Source organism: Macaca nemestrina, chromosome 4, assembly GCF_043159975.1.
Source record: "Macaca nemestrina isolate mMacNem1 chromosome 4, mMacNem.hap1, whole genome shotgun sequence".
NCBI classification, from domain to species: Eukaryota; Metazoa; Chordata; class Mammalia; order Primates; family Cercopithecidae; genus Macaca; species Macaca nemestrina.
This window is the reverse complement of record NC_092128.1, coordinates 103,230,301-103,255,836: the sequence shown is the minus strand read 5'-3', so window position 1 is coordinate 103,255,836 and position 25,536 is coordinate 103,230,301. Positions and strand designations below refer to the sequence as shown.

The 25,536-nt window shown below is 37.0% G+C and overlaps 1 protein-coding gene across 12 annotated transcripts in view; it reads left to right on the top strand.

Moving 5' to 3' along the window:
• The window catches only part of LOC105475836 (probable C-mannosyltransferase DPY19L2), a 126,047-nt gene extending 108,880 nt beyond the window's left edge, over positions 1–17,167 (top strand). For 5 of the 12 annotated variants that reach the window (XM_071095018.1, XM_071095016.1, XM_071095017.1 and 2 more), the window contains 3 exons: positions 4,009–4,108; positions 6,019–6,144; positions 14,953–17,164. In XM_071095018.1, coding sequence (XP_070951119.1) covers positions 4,009–4,108; positions 6,019–6,144; positions 14,953–15,103 — 377 coding nt within the window. In that variant the 3' untranslated portion in view covers positions 15,104–17,164. Of the gene's footprint in view, positions 1–4,008; positions 4,109–6,018; positions 6,145–14,952 lie in introns of all 12 variants that reach the window. The other 7 variants (XM_071095014.1, XM_071095011.1, XM_071095010.1 and 4 more) reach the window with 5 other exon arrangements.
• Positions 17,168–25,536: the final 8,369 nt, after the last annotated feature.

The window sequence follows — 25,536 nt, the reverse complement described above, 5'->3', positions numbered from 1 at the left end:
GAATATAATTTTCCATCCCTTTGTTTTCAGTCTATATTTGCCTTTACAAGTAAAGTGTGTTTCTTGTAGGTGAAACAGATTCTTAGGGTTTTGTTTTCTTATTCAGTCACTCTTTGTCTTTTGGTTGGAGAGTTTAGTCCATTTACATTCAGTTTTATTATTGATACGGACTTACCCCTGCCATTTCGTTATTTGTTTTCTCATCGTTTTGTGGTCTTCTCTTCTTTCCTCTTTGTCTTTCATTGAAGGTGATTTTCTCTGGTGGTGTGTTTTAACTTATTGCTTTTTATTTTTTGCATATCCATTGTATGTTTTTAAACTTGAGTTTACCATGAGACTTGCAAATAATATCTTATAACCCATTATTTTAAACTGATGACAACACTGATTGCATAAACAAATAAGCCAAAGGAAAGCTAATAAAAATTCTAAACTTTAACTTCATCTCCCTACTTTTTACCTTTTTGTTATTTCTATTTATATCTTATTGTACTGTCTGTCTCTTCAAAAGTTGTTGTAGTTATTTTTTATTGGTTCATCTTTTTGTCTTCCTACTTATCCTATAAGTAGTTTATATACCATAATTACACTGCTATAATATTCTGTGTTTTTCTGTTTACGTACTATTACCAGTGAATTTTGTACCTTCCAATTCTTTCTTCCTTATTAATGTCCTTTTCGTTCAGATTGAAGAATTTCCTTTAGCATTTATTGTAGGATAGGTCTGGTGTTGATCAAATTTCACAGCTTTTGTTTGTCTGGGAAAGTCTTCTCCTTTAGGTTTGAAGGACATTTTCTCTGGATACACTACTCTCGGGTAAAAGGTTTTTTCCTTCACTTTAAGTGTGTCATGACATGCTCTCCTGGCCTGTTAAGGTTTCAACTGAAAAGTCTGCTGCCAGATGTATTAGAGCTCCATTGTATGTTTTTTGTTTCTTTTCTCTTGCTGCTTTTAGGATCCTTTCTTTATCCTTGAACTTTGGGAGTTTGATATTAAATGACTTGAGTTAGCCTTGGGTTAAATCTGCTTGATGTTCTAGAACCTTCTTGTGCTTGAATATTGATATTTTCCCTAGCTTTGAGAGGTTCTCTGTTATACTTTTGAATAAACTTCCTACTGCTATCTCTCTCTCTAACTCCTTGTCTTCAAGCTCACTAATTCTTTCTTCTGCTTGATCAGTTCTGCTATTAAGAGACGGATGCATTCTTCAGTATGTCAGTTGCAGTTTTCAGCTCCAGAATTTCTGCTTGATTCTTTTTAATTATTTCAGTTTATTTGTTAACTTTATCCGATAGGATTACCAATTCGTTCTCTGTGTTATCTTGAATTCCTTTGAGTTTCCTCAGCACAGCTATTTTGAATTCTCTGTCTGAAAGGCCACATATCTCTGTCTCTCCAGGATTGGCCCCCTAGTGCCTTATTTAGTTTGTTTGGTGAGGTCATGTTTTCCTGGATGGTCTTGATGCTTGTGGATGTTTGTCAGTGTCTGGGCATTGAAGAGTTAGGTATTTATTGTAGTTTTTGCAGTCTGGGCTTGTTTGTACCCATCCTTCTTGGAAAGGCTTTCCAGGTATTCAAAGGGACTTCAGTGTTGTGATCTAAGTTTCTGGTCACTGCAGCTGTATCTGCACTAGGAGGCACCCCATGCCCAGTAATGCTGAAGCTATTGCAGACTTTTAGAGGTACTACCTTGGTGGTCTTGGATAAAATCCAGAATTCTCAGGATTAGCAGGCAGAAGCTCTTGTTCTCTTCCCTTACTCTCTCCCATATGGAGTCTCTCTCTCTCTCTTTCTCTCTATGTGCTAAGCTGCCTGGAGCTAGGAGTGGGGTGATATAAACACCTCTGTGGCCACCACTACTGGGAATGTGTTGGGTCAGACTTGCAGCTAGCACAGCACTGGGTCTTGCCCAAGGCTCATTGTAACTACTGCCTGGCTACCACCTATGTTTGCTCAGGGTGTAGGGCTCTACAGTCGGCAGGTGGCAAAGCAAACCAGACTTTGATGACCTTCCCTTCAGGGTGGCAAGATCCCCCAGGTCATAGTCAGGTCCAGAGATGCTGCTGTCCAGGAGCCAGGGCCTGGACTCAGATGCCTTAGAAATCTACCTGATGCTCTATTCTACTGCAGCTGAGCTGGTGCTGAAACCACCAAAGTCCTTCCCACCCTTCCTTCTCCTTTCCCCAGGCAGAGGGGTCTCTCTCCATTTCCACCACTACCACAGGCCCATTGGGAGGTACTGCCTGGCTACCGCCAACATCCACTTAAGGCCCAAGGACCCTTCAGTCAGCTTGTGGTGAGTGCTGCCAGGCCTGGGACTCGCCCTTCGGAGCAACGGGCTCTCTTCCAGCCCATGGCAGGTCGAGAAATGCCATCCAAGAGCCCTGGAATCGGGGACCACAAGAGCCTGCTTGGTGCTCCTCCCCACTGCGGCCACGCTGGTACCTAAGCTGACCTTTGATTCTTATGAAGATGCTTTTTGTGTAGATCCTTATCAAATTTGGTGTTCCTAAAGGGAGGATGAACAGTGGAGGCTTCTGTTTGGTTATCATGCTCTACCTCCTCTCCAACATACAGTTTTTTACAGTGGATCTGAAAAATATGTCTTGTCTTTATTACTGATTTTATTGTGCTGATTAAAAATGATAATAATCTTCACAATTATATAATTGTTTTTTATATAAAAGTACCAAGAAGTAAGCATTTGGTCTTCTGGTGTTTCAAGAGATGAAATGGGCCAGGCGCGGTGGCTCACGCCTGTAATCCCAGCACTTTGGGAGGCCGAGACGGGCGGATCACAAGGTCAGGAGATCAAGACCATCCTGGCTAACACGGTGAAACCTCGTCTCTACTAAAAAAATACAAAAAAACTAGCCGGGCGTGGTGGCGGGCGCCTGTAGTCACGGCTACACGGGAGGCTGAGGCAGGAGAATGGCGTGAACCCCGGGGGCGGAGCTTGCAGTGAGTGGAAATCACGCCACTGCACTCCAGCCTGGGCGACAGAGCGAGACTCTGTCTCAAAAAAAAAAAAAAAAAAAAAAAAAAAAAAAAGATGAAATGGAAGCCAGATAGTAGATTTTGCTGTATCTGTAGTTATGACCAAATTTATACATGTTATTACTCCAAAAAGTACTAGCAGCAAGTAATGAAATGATTTCATGGCATGTATAAATGGTGTCAAGTCAAACGATAACTCTGAGAACTTTATTAAAGATGATCTGAGGGAAGAAAACAATGCTTTTGTTTTTTTATGGCACATCCACAGGACTACAGTTCACAAGCCACAAAAGTCATTTGAAAAAATGTCTCTTGAGACTTGCCCTTCATAGCAGCCTCTCAGTTCCTGGCATTCCACATTATTGGAACAGATATGACATTTTACATTCCTTTTGTTTCATGTGTGTCTGTAGTCCTGCTGTTCGCGTGGTGCTCTAGCATAGCAGGAAGCTTTAGTGAAGCAGCTAAGAGGGCAGGCTCTGGAACTTCTTAGCTGTGCAGTCTTGGGCAAGTCATTTAACTTGGCTCTGTCTCTTCATCGTCTATAACAGCAGTCCCCAGCCTTTTTGGCACCAGGGACTGGTTTCATGGAAGACCATTTTTTCCACAGAACTGGAGGATATGGGGTGGTTTCTGGATGAAATTGTTCCACCTCAGATCATCAGGCATTAGATTCTAATGAGTGCACAACCCAGACCCCTCACATGCTCAGTTTGTAGATTCTACAAAGTAAGAACAGAGGATACACCTCTTAGAATTGTGCAAATTAAGTTATTTAATTCTTATTAAAATATAGAGCACAGTTTCTAGCACCAAGATAGCATTTAACAAAAGTCAGCTATTATTATAGTAGACAATGAATAACTATTGAGTCAATAAAAAGAATGAGGTCCCTGGTCATGTAAATTGGCATCATCCTTCTTAATCTGGGTTCACGTATTAGAGGTAAGTTTAACTTCTGATTTTCTTTAAAACATTTCATTGAAGAATATAGCCTTTTTTTTTTCCAGGTGCTGTCTTCGCAGGTGCCATGCCTACAATGGCAAGTGTCAAGCTGTCTACACTTCATCCCATTGTGAATCATCCACTTTACGAAGATGCAGACTTGAGGTTGGCAGCCGATGAGTATTTCACCAAGACTCACTTGGTGACTCCCAATTCTTAGGAATTTGGAACATTTTTATACACACACACACACACACACACACACACACACACACACACACAAACTCATCCTTATTTTCATGCTGGAAGTTAAAAAAAAATGACAATAACCAGTCCAGAAATGACAATACATACCTGTTGCCTCTGGAGCAAGCAGACCTCTGAAAACTGAAAAATGCAAAAGCCAGTTTTTCCCAAAGTGACAAACGTGTCACATATTTATGATGTGTGTGTGTATTCCAGTAAAACTACTAGGTAGTTGGAACAGGAGATAGGATGGATTTTACTCACAGCCATGGTTTGCCAACCCCTGCTCTACAGCACAAGCCCCACTCTGATTTAAGAAATGACTTCTAGATCTTAGTGGTGGCTAATGACTAGCCTTTTGTGACAGTTAGAAAAAGTACATGAAAGTTGCTACTATATGTTACCTGCTTTCATGAAAATTTAGAGTATTTTTGTTAGCTGATTATAAGAACTCTAGTTTCCATTGATGTCAAAGTTTTGCTTTCCTTAAATGGCTGGTTTAAAAATTTATTTTGGTTATTCTAGTAGTTGTCAGGGTAATCTTTTTTTAAAGCGATTTTTGGCCTATTGTTAGAGGCAAATGTTTAAATTATTTAAAAGTTTTAGGTCTGCTGTCTAGGAGCCAGGGCTTGGAGTCAGACACCTTAGAAATGCACCTGATGCTCTCTGTTCTACTGTGGTGAACTGGCATGGAAACCACTGTGGTGACTAAGCATATGCTTGAAATTCTAAGCAACATCCAATGCATAAGTGATTGTCAGGATTTTGTAAGAACTCCCACTATGGTCAAATCACCTATTGTACCGTATTTTGGTGACCATCCCCATTTCTCAAGGTTCTGTGGGCCGGGCACGGTGGCTCACGACTGTTATTCCAGCACTTTGGGAGGCCGAGGTGGGTGGATCAGGAGGCTTAAGAAAAATATATTCAACGAATTAAAAGAAAACATGGTATCCATGAGTGAAGAGATGTGGAATCTCAGCAGAGAAATAGAAATACTCCAGCCCCCATGGAAATTCTAGAGCTGAAAAGTATAATAAATGAAATGAAAATTATTTAAATGTACTCAACAATTTTGAGATGAAAACAGAACATTTGAACAGGAGGTCAGGAGATCGAGCTCATCCTGGCTAACACGGTGAAACCCTATCTCTACTAAAAATACAAAAAATGAGCTGGGCGTGGTGTCGGGCGCCTGTAGTTCCAGCTACTCGGGAGGCTAAGGCAGGAGAATGGCGTAACCCGGGAGGCGGAGCTTGCTGTGAGCCAAGATTGTGCCACTGCACTCCAACCTGGGCGACAGAGTGAGACTCTGTCTCAAAAAAAAAAAAAAAAAAAAAAAAAAGATTCTGTGAAGGTGCTTTTCCCACCTGTTCTGACACCCTGGATGCCCATTGTCTAAGTGTTCTACTTGATACACTCAATTTCAATTCATGTGTTTGTCAGAGCTTCTTTAGATGAAAGTAAGCATTGAAAGATAGGTTTTCACTGCATTCTGTCTCTGTCAGAATATATTCTCTGAAAACTTTGTGAGTTATGAGAAGAAAATTTTATATCCTAAGCTGCTCTCTGCTACCCAGTACAACTTCAGACTATTTTATACACTAATGAGCAGTATATGCAAAATTAAATTGCTGTAAGTTTTATTACATTCAAAATATAAGTAGGAATGTGGAAACTGCCATCCCCAAAATAATTGATGCTGTTTTGAGTCATGTATATCAGTGTTCTGTCTAGTAAGTACTGAGATTTCAATTTGCCGGTAAGATTTTTTTAGTCTATTCTATTATTTATTTTAAAATCTTTTAAACTATTGTTTAAATTTAAAGGGCCCGGACAAAAATAGTTTATTCTACATATAGTCGAAAATCTGCCAAAGAAGTAAGAGATAAATTGTTGGAGTTACATGTGAATTATTGTGTTTTAGAAGAGGCATGGTGTGTTGTGAGAACTAAGTGAGTATTAACCCTATGCTATCTGATATGGTATATTTTTAAGCAACAAATGTTTCAGTTTATTACAGTAGTCCTGATTCTTTAAGAATTTTTATTTTAAATTTATTAAAATATCCTGGTATCTCAGTTTAAATTATTTCATCTAGAGAAGTAAAACTATGCTATCAATGAAGAAGAATTTAATTCCAAACATTATAGTATACTTTAATATACTGATTTTTCAATTTAACATCTTCAACTTAGCTTTTTTCATAATTTTTGAAATATTTATGAAAATTTGTATTAGATATCTGAAATATGGATTTGAATTCACAACAAAGTGAGATATTGGCATTCTGTACTATATAGCTGAATTATATTGGATTTGTAAGACTTAAAAGAAAAGTGACAAAACCCAAAATGACATAAGAAAAACATTCCCAATTAAAATGTTTTAATTTCTGAATTTTGAATCTCTAAAAATCGTAAAATTCTAAGATGTGTAATTGATCTTTTGAGGCCTTTGTTTAGGCTTCTAAGCAGAGATATTAGCTCCTGCACATGACAGGAAATTTAGGCACATTAATTGTCTCCTAGAACAGCACATTAGCAATCAGAAGAACAAAACGGGTTCTACAGTCACTTCAATATATCATTTGCAATGTGCAAAAGGTTTCAGAGATGCAAACTAAAATGAGAGAGTATGACCAATACTCTGAAAAAAGTTAATAGAAACCGATCCAAGTAGGTCCAGATGTTGAATTTAGCAGCCAAAGATTGCAAAGCCACTATTACAAATACATTCAAAGGCTTAAGAAAAATATATTCAACGAATTAAAAGAAAACATGGTATCCATGAGTGAAGAGATGTGGAATCTCAGCAGAGAAATAGAAATACTCCAGCCCCCATGGAAATTCTAGAGCTGAAAAGTATAATAAATGAAATGAAAATTATTTAAATGTACTCAACAATTTTGAGATGAAAACAGAACATTTGAACAGAAAATTCAGTGAATTTGAAGATAGATCAAGACAGAATAATCAAAAGAACAGAACCAAAAATATTGAAAAATAACCAACGTCACAGACCTGTGTAACATTAAGTAGTTCAACACATGCATAATTTTAGCATTAGATGTAATGAAAAAAAGAACATGAAGGAAAAAATATTGAAGAAATGTTGGCCAAAAATTTCTCAAGTTTGATGAAAGCTACTAACTTAAAGATCTGCTAAGCTCAACAAATCCAACTGGGTTAAGCCCAAAGAAAACCAAAGCAAGGCACATTATAGTCAAAGTGGTAAAATCAAAGATTAAGAGAAAATCTTGAAGAGAAAAAAATGATATGCTATATAAACATCTGACTTATCAACATAAATGGTGGAAATTAACAGACACTGGAATGATAATTCAAAGTGCTGAAGAAGGAAAATCAAGAATTCTATATTTAATGAAAGTATCTTTTTAAAATGGAGGCCAAAAGTACATTTTTCCGATCAACAAAATCTAAGATAATTTGTTGGTAACAGATTTATACTTCAAGATGGACAAGAAGTTCTATCAGCTGATGAGAAATGATGCCAGATGGTAACTCAGATATACAAGAAATACTGAAATGCGCTGGAAATGGTAAATATGTGGATATTAATCACTACACATTTTCTTCTCTGAAAATCTTTAGAAGATATTATTTAAGGCAAAGGTGATACCATTATATTTTTTAGTTTATGATAGAAATTAAATATACATGACAACAGCACAAAAATTGAGTAAATGGAAATGTATGATTTACTAGAAATAACCCAATTTAAATGGTAAGTAAATCATGATATGTTGGCCAGGTGCAGTGGCTCATGCCTGTAATCCCAGCACTTTGGGAGTCTGAGGCAGGCAGATCACGTGGTCAAGAAATTGAGACCATCCTGGCTAACACGGTGAACCCTGTCTCTACTAAAAATACAAAAAATTAGCCGGGCATGGTAGCGGATGCTTGTAGTCCCAGCTACTTGGGAGGCTGAGGCAGTAGAATGGCGTGAACCCAGGGGGCAAAGCTTGCAGTGAGCCGAGATTGCGCCACTGCACTCCAGCCTGGGCAACACAGAAGACTCCGTCTCAAAAAAAAAAAAAAAAAAAAAAAACAAGTTAAAGATGCTTGTTGTCATCCCTAACAAAAACCACTAAAAAAATAAATAAAACTGGGGGGGGGGGGGAAGATCATAATGGCAAGCCTAGACATGGATGAACCTGGATGCATTAAGTGAAATAAGTCAGCTACAGAAAGATGAATAGTGCATATTTTCACTCATGTGGAAGCTAAAAGAAGTAGCTCATAGAAGTAGAGTAGAATTGTGGTAATTAGAGGCTAGGTGGGAAGGGTAAGGAGGAGGAGAAGATAAGGAGAGGGTGGTTAAGAGATACAAAATTAGAGATAAATAGAAGGAATAAGTTCTAGTGTTCTCTGGCACTGTAGAGTGAAGATTAGTTAACAGTAATTTATCGTATATGTCAAGTAAGCCAGAACAGAGGATTCTGAATGTTCCCAGCACAAACAGGTGGTAAACATTTGAGGTGATGGATATCCTAATTACCCTGATTTGATCATTACACATTGTAATTATGCACTGAAATATCACTCTATACTCCATAAATATGTACAAGTATTACTTGTCAACTAAAAGTAAAAGGGGAAAAAACATAAACATATAACCAACTTAAGACCCAGCAACTGTACTGGGCATTTTTTTGCAGACAGGTGAAAAGTTGTGTTCATACAAAATTCTGTAGAAAAATGTCTATAGCAGCTTTATTTGTAATAGCCTAAACCTGAAACAACCCTGGTGTTTTTCACAAGATGAATGGTTAAATAATAGTGATCTATTCATACCATGGAATACCGCTCAGCAATAGGATCAGACTATTGATACACTCAAGATCCTGGATGGATCTCCAGAGAATTGTTTGAATGCAGAAAAGACAATACCCAAAGGTTACATACTGTATGATTCCATTTATATAACTGTCTTCAAATGACAAAATTATAAATGTGGATAATGATTTGTGGTTGCGAGGGGTTAGGGTGGGGTGGGAATGTGGGGGAAGTATAGTATGTGTGGCTATACAAGCGATCTCCATGGTGATGGAAATGCTCTCTGTCACCATTCTATCAATGTGAATTATCTGGCTGTGATATTATACAAATGTTCAAGATGTTACCATGGCGGGGGACACTGTCTAAAGACTGTACAAGAGCTACTTGTATTATCTCTCACTTAATGTGGATCTCCAAATGTCTTGAAATAAAGTTTTTTTTAAAAAAACAAAAGAGCACAATAGCAAGCCTATATCAAACCATATCAGTAATTTCAAAGTGAAAGAGGACTAAATTCTTCCAAACAAAAGGCGGAGATTGGCAAACTGAATATAAGAGCAAAACCTATCTATGGGCTGCCTGCAAGAGGTGCATTTTAAATGCAAATATGTATATTGGCTGAAGGAAAAAGAATGGAAAAGATATCATGTGAGTAAACATTAGAAAGCTGAAGTGAAAAATGTATAAATATCAGATAAGACAGATGTTAAGACAAAGAATATTATGGAAATGACTATGTTTTATAATGCAGAATAGTTCAGTACAGGAGAAAGATGTAATAATTTGAGTGCATATGAACTTAAAAGAGAATTTCAAAATATATGAAGCAAAAATTGACAGAACCCAAAAGGCAACAAACAAGATTAAAATGGAATTATAAAAATCACTCAATCCAAAATAAGACAGAAGAAGTGGAAAAGGGAGACAAAGATGGAACAAAGAGAAAACATCGAGATGATAGACTTAAATCTAACCATATCAATTATCACATTAAGTGTAAATGGACTTGTGGTAGGCTGAATAATGAGCCCCCCACGATGGCCATGTCCTAACTCCCAGAAATTGTGAATTACCTTACTCACATGGAAAAAGGAAATTTGCAAATGTGATTAAATTAATGCTCATGAGATGTGGAGATTATCCTTATTATCCAGGTAGGACAGATGTAATCACAAAGTCTTTATAAGGAGGAGGCAAAAGAGTAAGAGATCAAAAAGGTGATGTGATGGTAGAAGCAGAAGTTGGAGTGATATAAGGCCACGAGCCAAGGAATGAGGCCAGCTTCTAGGAGCTGGAAAAGGCAAGGAAGTGGATTTTCTTCTCGAACCTCCTGAAGGATTGGAGTCCTGCCAATACCATGATTTTAGAATTATGAGCTCCAAAATTTGAAAGAGAATAAATACATGTTGCTTTAAGCAACTGTTTATGGTACTTTGCTATAGCAGCAATAGGAAACTAATATAGCTCTAAACACCACAAATGAAAAGCAAGAATTGTCAGATTGCATAGCAAAGCAAGACCCTACTATAGGCTACTTTCAAAAAATTTATTTAAATATAAAGAAACGAAGACGTTAAAAGTTAACAGATAGGAAAGGGACATGTGATGCTACAACTAGTCAGTGAAAGCTGGAGTGGCTGTAATAACATCAAAGTACATTCGAATGTTAAGAATATTATCAAGGTTAAACAAGGATTTTTAAATGAAGGGATTTATATTTCAAGAGGATGTAGCAACCCTGAACATTTATGCACTCAGATAACAGAGCTTCAAATATATGAAGCACAATTGATAGAACTTTAGGAAAAAATAGACAAATCTACAGTATAGTTAGAAATTTTAATAGCCGTCTCTAAATAATTGGTAGAATAAAAAGAAATCCAGCAAGAATACAGAAGACTTGAATAACGCCATCAACCATTATGACCTAATTGACATTTATAGTACACACCACCCTAGAACAGCAAAGTAGACATTCAAGCACACACAGACTATTTATCAAAAAAGATCAGTTTCTAGGCCACAAAACAAGTATTGACACATTTAAAATACTTTAGGTCGTGTAAAGTACAATCTCTGACTACAATGAAATTAAATTAGAAATCAGTAACAGAATTCTATATGGAAATTCCCTCAAATGTTTAGAAACTAAGCAATACACTTCCAGATAATCCATGGTCAAGAAGAAACAAAAGGAGGGTGAGTTTCAACGTATTTTGACCTAAGGGAAAATGAGAACACCATCCCGCTATTTGTGGGATGCAGATACAGCAGTAGAGAGATTTGTTTTTATGTTGAATGCCTATAATAGAAAAAGAAGAAAGGCCTCATATCAGTCACTCGGCTTCACCTTAAGGAACTAGAAAAAAAGAACAAGTAAACTCCAAAGTAAGGAGAAGAAAAGAAAGCATAAAGATTAGAATCAAAATCAGTGTGAATTTCCCCCAAAAACAGGGAAAAGTAAATAAAACCAAATACTGATTCTTGAGATTAATAAAATTGATAAATTTTGCCCAAACGAAAAGATTGAAGACAGAAATTACTAATATCAGGAATAAGAAAGATTTTATCACTACAGGATCTGAAGAAATGAAAAGGATAATGAGGGAGTTTTAGGAACAACTTCACTAAGTAGGACAAAATAGATAAAATGGACAAGTTCCTTGAAAGATGCAAAACCAAAGCTCACTTAAGAAATAGAAAAACTTATACCTATACCTTTTTATGAATGACCTTATATCTATTAATAAAATTATATTTGTAGTAAAAAGAATTGTCACAAAGAAAACTTTAAGACGGATATCTTCACTGGAAATAATTCCAATTCTACTAACTATTCCAGAAAATTCAAAAGGAGGGATTACTTCCCAGCTGGTTCTGTGTGGTCAGCATTATCCTGAAACCAACATGAGAGAAACATTACAATAAAAGGAAACCAATCAAAATGTATCATGAACATGTATGTGAAATTTGTAAGTACAACTGTAACAAATGGATCCAGCAATATATTAAAGAAAGACAATACATAATGTACCAGTGGAGTTTATCCCAGGAATGCAGAGTTGTCTCACTATTTGAAAACCAATCAAGTGAATTCACCATAGTAACAAACTGAAAAAGAAAGACCGCATCATCCTCTCAGTGCATTCAGGAAAAAGTATTTGACACAATTCAGTATCCATAACTGATTAAAAACCCTCAGGAAACTAGGAGTAGAAGGTAACTTGCTACTAAGAATCTAAGAATATAAAATTTCTAGAAGAAAATATGGAAGAAAATTATTGTAACCTTGGATTAGGCTAAGATTTCTCAGATACAGTAACATCATGATATACAAGAGAACATATTGATAAATAGGATTTCATTAAAACTGTAAACCTCTGCTTTTTTATAAACAGTGTTAAGAATTAAAAGATAAGCCACAGTCTGGGAGAAAATATTTTCAAAGCCTATGTTTGATAAAGGACTTTCTCTAGATGTATAAAGAACTCTCAAAACCCAATAATAAGAAAACAACCCAATTAAAAATGGACAAAATAGGCTGAGCGCAGTGGGTGGCTCATGCCTGTAATCCCAGAATTTTGGGAGGCTCACCTGAGGTCAGGAGTTCAAGATCCGCCAGGCCAACATGATGAAACCCCATCTCTACTAAAAATACAAAAAGCCAGGTGTGATGGTGGGTGCATATAATGCCAGCTACTCAGGAGGCTGAAGCAGGATAATCGCCTGAACCCAGAAGGCAGAGGTTGCAGTGAGCCGAGATTGTGCCATTGCACTCCACTGGGCAACAGAGCAAGATCTTGTGAAAAAAAAAAAAAAGGACGAAAGGACAGATGGAAAATCACACACAAAGATGCTTGATGTTACAAGTGATTTGTGAAATGCAAATGCAAATTACAGTGAGATATCGCTAAATACTTACTAAAATAGCTATAATTGAAAAAAAAAAAAAAAGAAAACCTGATGATGCCAAGTGTTGCTGACACTATGGAGGACTTAGAACTCTCATACACCAGTGGTGCAAAAGTAATATGGTACACCCACTCTGCAAGACAGTTTAGCAATTTTATTAAAAGTTAAACATACAACTACTGTATGTATTAAGATAAAAGAAAGCATATATCCATCCCAGTAATTGTACACAAATGTTCATAGCACCTTATTTTCTGTAATAGCCCTGAACTGGAAATAATCCACTTATTTATCAACAGATGAACGTATAAACACACTACTAGAATATCCAAACAATGTAAATACTACTCACTAATAAAAATGAGCAACATATTGATACAGCAATATGGATGGATCTCAAAATAATTCTACTGAGGACAAGAAGCCAGTCAAAAAAGAAAGCATGCAATAATTAGGATTACAAAAGAGCAGAAGTAAACTTTTGGGAGAGATGGATATGTTCATGATTTTTATTGTGGCTGCTGTTTTACAGGTGTATACACATGTTAATATGTATCCAAGTGGATACTAAATATGTGCAGCTTATTGGGTAATTATTGAGCAATTACACCTTAATACATCTGCTAAAAATATCTGGCAGACGTTTACCCAGAATATACAAAGAACTCTCACAGCTCAATAAGAAACAACACAAAATGTGGCAAAATATTTGAATAGACATTCCACCAAAGAAGATATTTTGAATCATCCATAACCATACTATAATGATTAAAATTACAAAAACTGGTACAACTTAAAATCTCATGCATTTTTGGTGGAAATGGAAAATGGTGCATCTACTCTGGAAAACAGTTTTGAACTTGCTTATAAAGATAAATCCGCACTTAATCATACATAACCATGCAACCCAGGAATTCCACTCCTAAGTGTTTCCCTAAGAGAAATGATAACACATGTCCACAAAAAGCCTTGTCCATGAATGCTTATGGCAGCATTGTGCATGGTCACCAAAAACTCAAAACATCTCAAATGTTCATTAACTTGCAAATGGATAAACAAATTGTGTTCTCTGTATACAATGAAATATTATTTAGCAACAAAAAGGAAGGAACTACTGAACCTCAACAGAAGCAGGAACTACAGCTCAGATATGAATATCAAAAACATGCTATGGTAAAGAAGCCAAAAGTGAAAAGACTAATAATATATTTATATGAAATCCTAGAAAAAGCAAAACTATAGTGCAGAAAGCACAGTAGTTGCCTGAGGCCATGTTTGGGGAAGGAGGTAGATTGCAAAAGGGCACAGGGAACTTGTGGGGGTGATGGAAATTTTCTGTATTATGATTGTGGTAGTGCTTGCACATCTATACACATTTGTCCGTACCTGCCAAACTTTACACATAAAGTAGGTGAATTTTGTTGTGTGTAACTTATACTTCAATATAGATGTTAAAAAATTAGACATCAGTTTTGCCTGACTCCTTCCCTTTAATGGCTGCCATGCAGGGTTACTCTCCGGGGAGGAACAGTGTCTCGTGTAGCCCAGTCATACAGCCGCCCAAAACGGGAAAGCACTGAAGAAAGCAAACTGCCATGAGAGTCTCCTGTCCCTGCCTTGGATGATTTCATGCTAATCCAAGACAGTTTATGCTAAAAAATATGAAATTCATCAGGAATTCGATTAGGTTTTGTCTTATTTTACTACAAATGGGCCTTATGTTTAGATGGTGATGGCACTTGGAGAGTATATTTATGTTTGTTTCATCTTGAAAGTGAGCTTTTAAATGTATATTTATGAATGTATATTGAAGGTTTATTATTAGGATATGTCTTTCATTTGGTAAGATGAGATGTGAAAATGCAACATACTTAATTTCTATTTTTAAAATTTCTAAACATTGAAATTATGTTTTTTGAAATGACGCTTTAAAATATTTAACTTATTAAATAAATCTGTCTCTGAAAATCTGGATGTTGTGTTATGTATCTATTTTTTCTGGACAGGAATACATTTCTGATATGGATATATATGTCTATCTTTTCTCAGGCCTGGTTGCAGTATGCTTGAAATCTGGGATGTGGAAGACCCTTCCAATGCAGCGAACCCTCCCTTATGTAGCGTCCTGCTCAAAGATGCGAGGCCTTACTTCACCACAGTGTTTCAGAATAGTGTGTACAGAGTATTGAAGGTTAACTGAGAAGGAAACTACCCATTACACTATGGTACAATGCCGTGTGTCAAAAACAATCACCCTTTGGCTTGTTTACATTAATAAAAATCACAAGCTTTAATAACAGACACTTAAAAATAAGATAAAAATGGATTGAAAGTTTTTCTGATTACTAAAAGGTAAATTACTTTTCTGTTCATTGAATGTCAGCCTTATTAAGCTTGTCATATACATTATGAAATCATTCATGTCATACTGCATAAACAAACGTTCATTTCAGAGTTTTAAAGTGAAATGTATATAAAAGAACAATGAATTTTAATAAATCAAGGGCACGTAAGTCCTTTTTCATCCAACTAGGTGAATTGCTTCAGATTTTCCCTAGTACCAGAGTGTACCCGCTCAAGCTCTTTGAACCACTTAGGGCAGAAGAATCAAGCTCGGAAACGACATCCTTACGATACTGATGCTGGTCACAACCTCTTTACCTCTGTGAGGAAATTGTAACAGTGTGTCTTTTAAGGTGTTTTTATTTTACCAGCACTTAAGAAAAATCTCTAATACCTTTTAATGCTTTTTTTTTTTTTAATAATTTCAAGTTGAAGTATTTTTAAAAACACCTTGTTTTGTAATGGTTTGACTCTCTTGAGATGTATTTACCCCACTAGATACATATTTGCCACTGGTTAGTTCTCCATCTAAGCTCAAGAGGTTATTCATCTCTCTTTAGATTCCAGTGGTTTGTCTTTCAACATCCAGGTAAAATAGAAATTGCTACAGTATACAGCCAAATTTTGGAGTTAAACATAATCAGAAAATAAAATCCAGTTAAATTTATCAAGTGAGATTTTCAGATCCTAGATCTTGAATAAAGCAAAGATCTTTTCATCTTGATGGCCCCAAAGCTTGTTGGTCATGGTCTTTATTTCTGGCCACTGTCTTCTTAAATAATATATTTTAAGCCCTCATTTGTTTTTGGTTTTGGATGAGGAAAGTCGTGTTCTCTAAGTCCTCTCCCCTAATAAAACCTTCCCAACAATAGTGCTTTGAAAAGTGGTAAATAGTTATCTTGAAGATACTCTTGCCAAATGCAAAGATAAACATTCTTTTTGTCTGCTTTATAAATATGAAATATGCCAGATCTATAGCATTTTAATGTGCATCTACTTTAAATGAGTCATCTTGGGGTTTTTATAATTCCCTTATATTCTTGCCCCTCTGTACTTGAAATAACAAAATGCCTTAATTGTATAGATGAGTTCTCTTACAGTAGACAGGCAGTTATATGCAGCAAAACCAATAAAGTTATTTTTCAACTTTCACAGTTGTAAAATATTTTATAACAGGATACAAAACAGCTAAGAAAACATGCCACATTTTATTTATTTTAGCATTTTCAAATAATTTGTTTTTGGTGTAAGCACAGGATAAAAAAGAAAGCATCAAAGAGAAGAGACATAACACCTAACATTCATAAAAATTAACAAAGTACATTTTGGATGATGTTTTTACAGGAAATATTTTAAATAAGTTGGTAGAATTTTAAAAATGGTACTCTATTAGCTAATAAAATATTCAGTACAAATATATGTTTGGATTTATGCATTAAAAAACTAATAACAATTATTTTCAACTTTTGTATTTGTAAATTATTTTGGTACAGGAGACAAAGCATCTAAGAAAGCATGCCACACATTTTACTTATTTTAGCATTTTCAAATAATTTGTTTCAGTGATGTGTGGGGCAAAAAAGGAAAAGAGACATAACACCTAACATTCATAAAATTAACACATTTCAGATGATGTTACAGTAGCAGAGACTTGGAACTAACCCAAATACCCATCAATGATAGGCTGGATAAAGAAAATGTGTCACATACACACCGTGGAATACTATGCAGCCATAAAAAAGGATGAGTTCATGTTCTTTGCAGGGACATGGATGAAGCCGGAAGTCATTGTTCTCAGCAAACTAACACAAGAGCAGAAAACCAAACACCACATGTTCTCACTCATAAGTGGGAGTTGAACAATGAGAACACATGGACACAGGGGAATATCACACACTAGGGCCTGTTGGTGGTGGGTGTGAGTGGGGGGCAAGGGGAGGGAGAGCATTAGGACAAATACATAATACATGTGGGACTTAAACCCTAAATGACGGGTTGATAGGTGCAGCAAACCACCATGGCACATGTATACCTATGTAACAAACCTGCATGTTCTGCACATGTATCCCAGAACTTAAAAGTAAAATGAATTTTAAAAAGTCAGTTGAACTCAACAAAAAATGGATGAGCTGTATTAATAAAATGTTCCATACACATATGATGTTTTCATATATATTTGTTATTTTCATGTACTATCTGTGTTAAGTAACTGTAAAGCCCTTGAAGATCCTGTTTTCTGTCTTTTCTCATCCTTCACAATGCATACATTTTGAAATTGAAATTGTTCTGATATAAAGGGAGAAATCACAGGTTGCTGGGCTTACTAGCTGTGTTTACATTGGCAGTGCTGTTTCTTAGGCATTTAAAAATGATTCTGTGTAGTCTTACACAGAAGGCAATACACTATGATGGAAATAGTGTGAGCTATGCAATGAGATGGATCTAAGTATGAATACTGGTTCTTCCATTAGTTAGGTACATTGCTTACCATCTATTCAAAAGATACTCATTAAGCCCTTACTGTATTTCAGGCACCGTGCTAAGGTTGGTCATGTTACTTAACTCCATGAGCTTTCTTCACCTGTAAAGCAGAACTCACAGTACCTACTTAGCAGGGTCATTATGAGGATTAGTGAAACAATGTTTTGAAGTACCTGGCACATAAAGGCACTCAACAAACACTAGTTTCTTCTGCACCGCCCCCTACAGCTCACTAATAACCATTTCAGTAATATCAAGTTACAGAGTGAGGTTAGCTCATTTCAGAATTCCAAATAGTCTCACCTTTATTTGATGTCAACAAATAGGAGTACTGGGCTGCAGCTCGTTCTTATACAAATTGTTCTACTGAATTCTTGCCTGTATATATTTTATTTTTTATTCTTTTTAAACAGAAGATGTTCACTTAATGCAATGAAACTTTTTCCATAGTTTCTAGGATCCTATTTTTGCGCGCTAATCTGAAACTATGGCCAGAAGTGAGGTGCACACAAGCTGCAACAATTCCTTCCATCATCCAGTTGTCAGAAGCTAATGCACAGCTCGACAAATAGTATGTGTCCTACCACTTTGCTGCTGACAGGCACCAAAAATCTGAGTACTTTAATAACAAAATGATGTTTATATTTTTATACATTACATGTGTCTATTATATATGAAGGACAAAATCATAGAAAAATTAGTTTTGAATAAAACAGAACATTTTAAAGAAGGGGACAATTATATATATACACACACATAGTAGCAAAAATGGCAATAGCTCAAAAGTGGTTAAGATATACAGACAGACACTGCGATGAACATCTTAGCTCATACTTTATGATTTTAAAGTTATAGATTTCATTAAGTTAAATTTCCTTTAAAAAATGGTGGACACCCTTAAAGCCTTCAATGCAGTTAGCCTCAAATTACCTTTGCAAAGGTATGTATAAACCTTTTGGATTGTATGCACCATCAACAGTTAGTGTGTATAACAATGCTTGTTTTACAACACTCTCACTGGGATTAATTAGCCTTGTTAAGAATATATTTTGCTAATTTGTGAGGCCCAACATAGTAGTTATTATTTTCATTTATATTTAGTCTATGTTCAGAAAAACTCACCATATTCTTTAGAAAGTGTACATCTCTGAAGCTCCGTATGGGTTCATATTCTTTAATTCATTGAGTCTCTTCATAAAGGATGGGGATTGAGATAAGGGGAAAGAAAAATCTTTGAAAATTCTTAATATGAGAAATATAAGGAAATTTTCCAAAGGACAGGTATATATATAATTTCATGTACAAAAGTCAAATTTAAATGGGTCAAGGACTTAAATGAAAGCAAAACTTTTAAAGTCTTAGAAGAAAATAGGGAAATACAGATGAAAACCACACGGTAACATTCACATGTTGGATAAGAATTGGTGAGGACAGGGTGCCACAAGAACTCTCATGAAATTATAGTAGCAGTGTAAATTAGAAAATAAGTTTTTATTACCTAATAGGTTTTAAGGTATGTAGTCTCTGCGATTTATACTTTCACCCTAAAGAAATGTTGGTACAAATATACCAAGGAAACCAATTACAAGAATCTTCATGGAAGCATTATTTGTACCTGAGAAAAAAAGCTGAAAATAACTCAAAGGCCCACCAGCAGAATGGACAAAATGAATACTTCAATACAAAGTAATATTGTAAAGGAGTGAATGTGATCCACAGTCACAAGCATCAGCAGGAACCAATGTCAAATAGACTGTTAAAGATTAAAAACTAAGTCATCAAAGGGGATGTGTGTGCATGTCAATATATACGCCATTTACATATGGCCTAAAAGCAAACAAGACAATATTATAGAAGATACGGTGTGGCAAAATAGCGAAAGCATAGGCATAATTCAAAACAGGCTGGTGATCACTTCTAGGGAAGAATGCAATACAGGAGAAGCCCTGGGTGCTTCAATGTTAATATTCAATTTCTTGGTGTTAAGTATACAAGTGTTCATTTTACACTTCTTTAAAATGTGTGTGTGTATATATGTATATACTGCTTAATATATATTTATACTCTTCAAAGTAGGGCTTTGATTCCTCATCAGTGGTTCTTAAACCTCATGTTCTCTTTAGGTAGCTCTGGGTGCTTAAATAAGCATCAAGAGTTGTTCTGATGACACATCCAGCTATTCAAATAAATGTTCAAATTGTAGATTTTATTGTTTCCATTTGTGCAATGTATTTTTTTCCTTCCAACTTCTATTTTAGGTTCAGGAGTACATTTGCAGGTTTGTTATATAGTAAATTGCATATCATGGGGGTTTGGTGTACAGATTATTTTGTCACCCAGGTAATAAGCATAGTACCTGATAGGCATTTTCTCAGTCCTCCCTCTCCTCCCACCCTCCACCCTCAAGTAGGCCCTGGGGCCTATTATTCCCTTCTTTTTGTCCATGTATGCTCAATGTTTAGCTCCCACTTATAAGGAGCACATACAGTATTTGGTTTTCTGTTCTGTGTTAGTTCACTTAGGATACCGGCCTCCAGCTCCAGCTGTGTTGCTGCAGAGGACATGATCTCATTCTTTTTATATGGCTGCATAGTATTCCATGGTATATATGTACCACGTTTTCTTTATCCATTTCGCCATTGATGGGCATTTAGGTTGATTCCATGTCTTTGCTATTGTGAATAATGCTGCAATGAACATACGTGTCTATGTGTTTTTATGGTAGAACAATTTATATTGCTTTGGGTATATATCTAGCAATGGGATTGCTGGGTTGAATGATAGCTCTGTTTTAAATTCTTTGAAAAATCTCCAAACTGCTTTCCACAGTGGCCAAACTGGTTTACATTTCCACCAGCAGTGTATAAGTGTTCTCTTTTCTCCAGAACTTCACCAGCATCTTATTATTATTATTATTATTTTACTTTTTCATCATAGCCATTCTGACTGGTGTGAGATGGTATCTTACTGTGGTTTTGATTTGCATTTCTCTAATGATTAGTGATGGTGAACAGTTTTTCATATGCTTGTTGCCTACATGCATGTCTTCTTTTGAGAAGTGTCTGTTCACATTTTTTGCCCATTTTTAATGAGGTTGTTTGTTTTTGCTTGTTGATTTAAGTTCCTTACAGGTGCTGGATATTAGACCTTTGTCAGATGCACAGTTTGCAGGTGTTCTTCCCCCATTCTGTAGGTTGTATGTTTACTCTGTTGATAGTTTCTTTTACTGTGCAGAAGCTCTTTAGTTTTATCGGATCTCATTTTTCAATTTTTGTTTTTGCTGCAATTGCTTTTGGCATCTTCATCATAAAGTCCTTGCCAAGGCCTATGTGCATGGCCTTTCCTGTTTTCTTCTAGGGTTTTTATAGTTTTAAGTTTTACATTCAAGTCTTTCATCCATCTGGAGTTGATTTTTGTATATGGTGTAAGGAAGGAATGGTATAGCGTCTTAAAAATTACCGGATTGTGTTTCATAGGATTCTGAAAAAAAGATGTCATTCATAGAAATTGCATTAAAATTCACATCTCTCAGGATGTGTTTCTTCATCTGTACATAGGTGGTAATACCTACCTCATAGAATTATGAGGATTAAGCAAGGTGTTCCAAGTCAATGTGCATGATTAAGGGCTACACGTGTGATCCATTTTAATACCACCAGACAATAGGCCAACTTTGAATTGGATGTCAATAAAAAAGCTATGATGTATTCATAATCCAAAAGAGCAATAAGATTATTTATATTTGACTTTGAATAATTATTTGAGGAGCTTTTGCAGCTACTGACTTCCTTAGTATGCTTGCCTGAGATTAAAATAGATATTGACTTCCTTATTATGTTTTTCTGAGATTAAAATTCTTTTATATTCTTTGAGCACATATAGATAATGGCCTTTACTTTTAAATTTTTTATCCAAGAGATACATATAACTCATATATAATATTGAGACTATTCAGATGAAGCTGCAAAGCCAGTTCACGGAATATACTGGATTGAATCATATCCAAGAACCTATGAATTTAAAAAGCACCTCAGCTATTGAAAAGAGCAAGCCTGTTTACACAGCTTCATATAGACCTAAGAAATGCAATGGGTATCATACGAGAGTTATTTCTTTAACAAGGATGGTGTGGCAGCCACAAAAGTACACCACCTCTAGAGTATTCCTCTGAGAACCTGCTGTCCAGCTGCAGGGAGCAGAGTTAACTGACAGCCGTCAACTGCAGCACCATCAGCATCTGCGCTGCATTCACGCTGGGTCACATTCTTCCTAGGCAACCCCCAGCCAATGACCAAGCAAGGAAGATATACTAGTCTGTTCTCACATTGCTATAAAGAAATACCCAAGACTGGGTAATTTATAAAGGAAAGAAGTTTAATTGACTCACAGTTCAGCATGGCTGGGGAGGCCTCAGGAAACTTACAATTATGGCAGAAGGTGACAGGGAAGCAAGCCGCCTTCTTCACAAGGCGGCAGGAAGGAGAAATGAACGCAGGAGAAACTACCAAACACAAAATAATCAGCTCTTGTGAGAACTCACTATCACGAGAACAGCATGGGAGAAAACACCCCCATGATTCAATTACATCCACCTGGTCTCTCCCTTGACATGTGGGGCTTATGGGGATTACAATTCAAGATGAGATTTTGGGTGGGGACAGAGCCAAACCAGATGAGAAGGGTACTGTAGAGCCTGGCTGTTTTGGCCCGATGCTGAACTGCTTCATCAGGCAATCTTTGCTCTAAGCTCCTCACTGAGCAAGCCAAGCCCCAGTCAGCCGTCCTTTGCAGCTGGAGGCTCTCCTGCTTTCTTCCTCTTTCATAGATATCAACGGGCCTCACAGCTGAAGGCTTTACCTACCCAATCCTGCTCCCCCTCCTCTAACAGCTATGACACCTTCCTAGTTTCACCCCTTCACCCATTCCAGTTTTACATAAGTTTTCCTCACTACACAGAGATGGTGCCACCAAGACCATTATTCATTTTACAACCTTACTGGGATCCCCTGACGAATTCCCTCCAGGACTACAGCACAGTAGCCCGTGGCAGAAGAGAGGACCCTGTACCTGAAAGATGCCTGCCCTATCTCACAGATCCAGATCCCTGTCAAATTTTAGAGTTCTAGTATGGAGAAAAGTCCCTTGAGAACAGTAGAGCCTGGATTGAACTCTTAAAATAAGTAGGAGGTAGGCGCCTGTGGTCCCAACTACTCGGGAAGCTGAAGCAGGAGGATCCCTTGAGCCCAGGATGCAGACAGACATGATTGCGCCACTGCACTCCAGTGTGGGCAACAAGGTGAGAGTCTGTCTCAAGAAAAAAAAAAAAAAAAGTGATGGCGTGCAAAATGTTCATTTTATGTATACTTAGTGCCATCTGCTGGTTATGAAATATGATAGCATTTGCCATGAAATTACAAAACGTGTTAAGGTGCTAGTTTGCACGTTTTAATAGAAAATGCGAGAAAGGAAGAGAACTCAAGGACATGAACTACACCTGTTTTAGTTTTGTTTGAGTTGTGATGATCTCAGTGGCCCCTCTCTCCCTCACCCACCCACTTCTTCTATTAATTCAATCTCTCTCCCTCCTCTGGTGCCTTAAAAGGATCTCCATGCTTTGCATCCCACCTGCTCTCCAGGATCAGGGACTCCCCGACATCACACCTTTTGCTTCAGCAACAATGAACTGCTGGAAATGTCCAGCAACTCTTTTTCCTGCCAGTGCTCACACTGTCCCCTTGCCTGTTAAGGTCTTACCTGTCTTCCTCCTACACCCCTGCCTCTCACCTGCTCAGATGTCCCCTCCTGCCAGCAGCCAGTCCTGACTCCTCTGTGATCTGCTAATGCCACTCCACCTGTCACATAGTTCAATCATTTCAAAATGATCTGTTTTCCTTTGAAGTCTTTTATTGAACTCTGAATTACTTAATAAAAGTGTTTGTATATTATTTATTCCTGTTTTCTAGGAAGTTCCAAACTTCCTGTCTCTAGGAAGTTCCAAACTTTCATTCATCCTCCTGTCTTCGTCTGAGCCTTCCAAATGGTTCCAACCTCTGCCTATTATCCAGTTCCAAAGTTGCTTCCACATTCTCAAGTTATCTTTATAGCCGTACCCCACTACCTCAGTACCAATTCTCTGTATTAGTCCGTTTTCACACTGCTATGAAGAATACCACCAGAGACTGAGCATTTATAAAGAAAGGAGGTTTAATTGACTCATAGTTCTGCATGGCTGGGGAGGCCTCAGGAAACTTATAATCATGGTAGAAGGTGAAGGGGAAGCGAGGCACATTTTACATGTAGCAGGCAACAGAGAGAGAGAGTGAGAGAGAAAGAGAGAGAGAGAGAGTCAGGAAGTACCACACTTTAAAACTATCAGACCTCATGAGAACTCACTCACTATCATGAGAATAGCATGGGGGAAACCATCCCCATGATCCAATCACCTTCCACCAGGTTCTTCCCTTGACATCTGAGGATTACAATTCAAGATGAGATTTCAGCGGGGACACAAAGCCAAACCATATCAGAGTCTTCCTCTTAAAATTCACGGAAAGGTCATCTCTATCTAATTGCTCTCTGATGCTTCTTTTGGCAGTACCACTAAAGACATTTCCATCCCAGAGAGTAGATGTGGAGGATGTCAGATTCAAAGATAAAAAAATTATTTGTCATTGGTTACAACCACAAAACAATTTACTATAGTTTTAATATTGTGAATATCTGTTCTGATCCCAAGAGATCATCAGTCAAGTAGAGAAAAATGGAACAAACGATTTCTAGAGTGTCTAAAGCATTCATTCTGTCATTTTAGTAGATGATATACATGACCATCAACATCCAGTCATTTCCTGAATAAGACAAGACATTACAATTTACCTTAGAGTGAAGCTGTTCTCACAGAATTTACATTGTACAATTTTGCTTTTTCACATGAATAAATTAGGGGCGCAGGAAGTAGAAGGACAAATAAAGCAGAGAACAAGCAGGAAAAATAATTCAGGTAGGACCAGTAATCCACAGAGGATCCCCAAGTTCAGGTGAAAGCATAGAATATATCTGAATGTGAGAGTTGGGCCAAAGATAGACTCATTTAGCCATGGACTCACTGATGTGTGGTCAAAGAAAAATAAGTCTGAAGAGCATTGGAAACTCGGGCAATAGTCACGGAATAAATGGATAGTCAAATACTACTAAAAATAATAATAATAGCCATCATTTACAGGCTTACTGTCTGCTAGACTCTTTATATATTATGTAATTTAATCTTTAGGACATCTTAGTAAAACTGCTTTGCAGATGAGAAAATTGGGTCTCAGAGATGTCAAGTGCAATGCTTAAGGCCCTCCAACTAGACAGGGGCAAAGCTTGCAATTAAATTTGGGCCTGTCTGATCCATTGATACAATCAAACAAAACCATTGTGTCATTAATTTAAGGGGAAGTAGAACTGGACAACTAGAAACTAAGAGATCCAGGAGTTCTCACTGTATATTTTGGACTAGGTGGTAGAGGACATGAAGAACAAGGAATAGCTGGCTGAGAATAAAAGCACTGACCCTCCTGCAAGAGAAAAGTAAGACAGAAACCCTGTAGTTGAAGAACTCAGATTCCAAAGGTTATCTCAAGCATTGTTTCAAAAATTGTTGACCAAGCAAATTACTCAGCTCTTCTCATCCAAAACCTTCTCGGGCTTGGTGTAGACCTGGAATCCAGGGCAGGACGGAACCTCAGGGATGGGGACCAGTGTCCACCAGTACACACGGTGGAGAGGGGAAGGGAAGCAAGCCAAAAGGCCATTAGTTAAACCCAG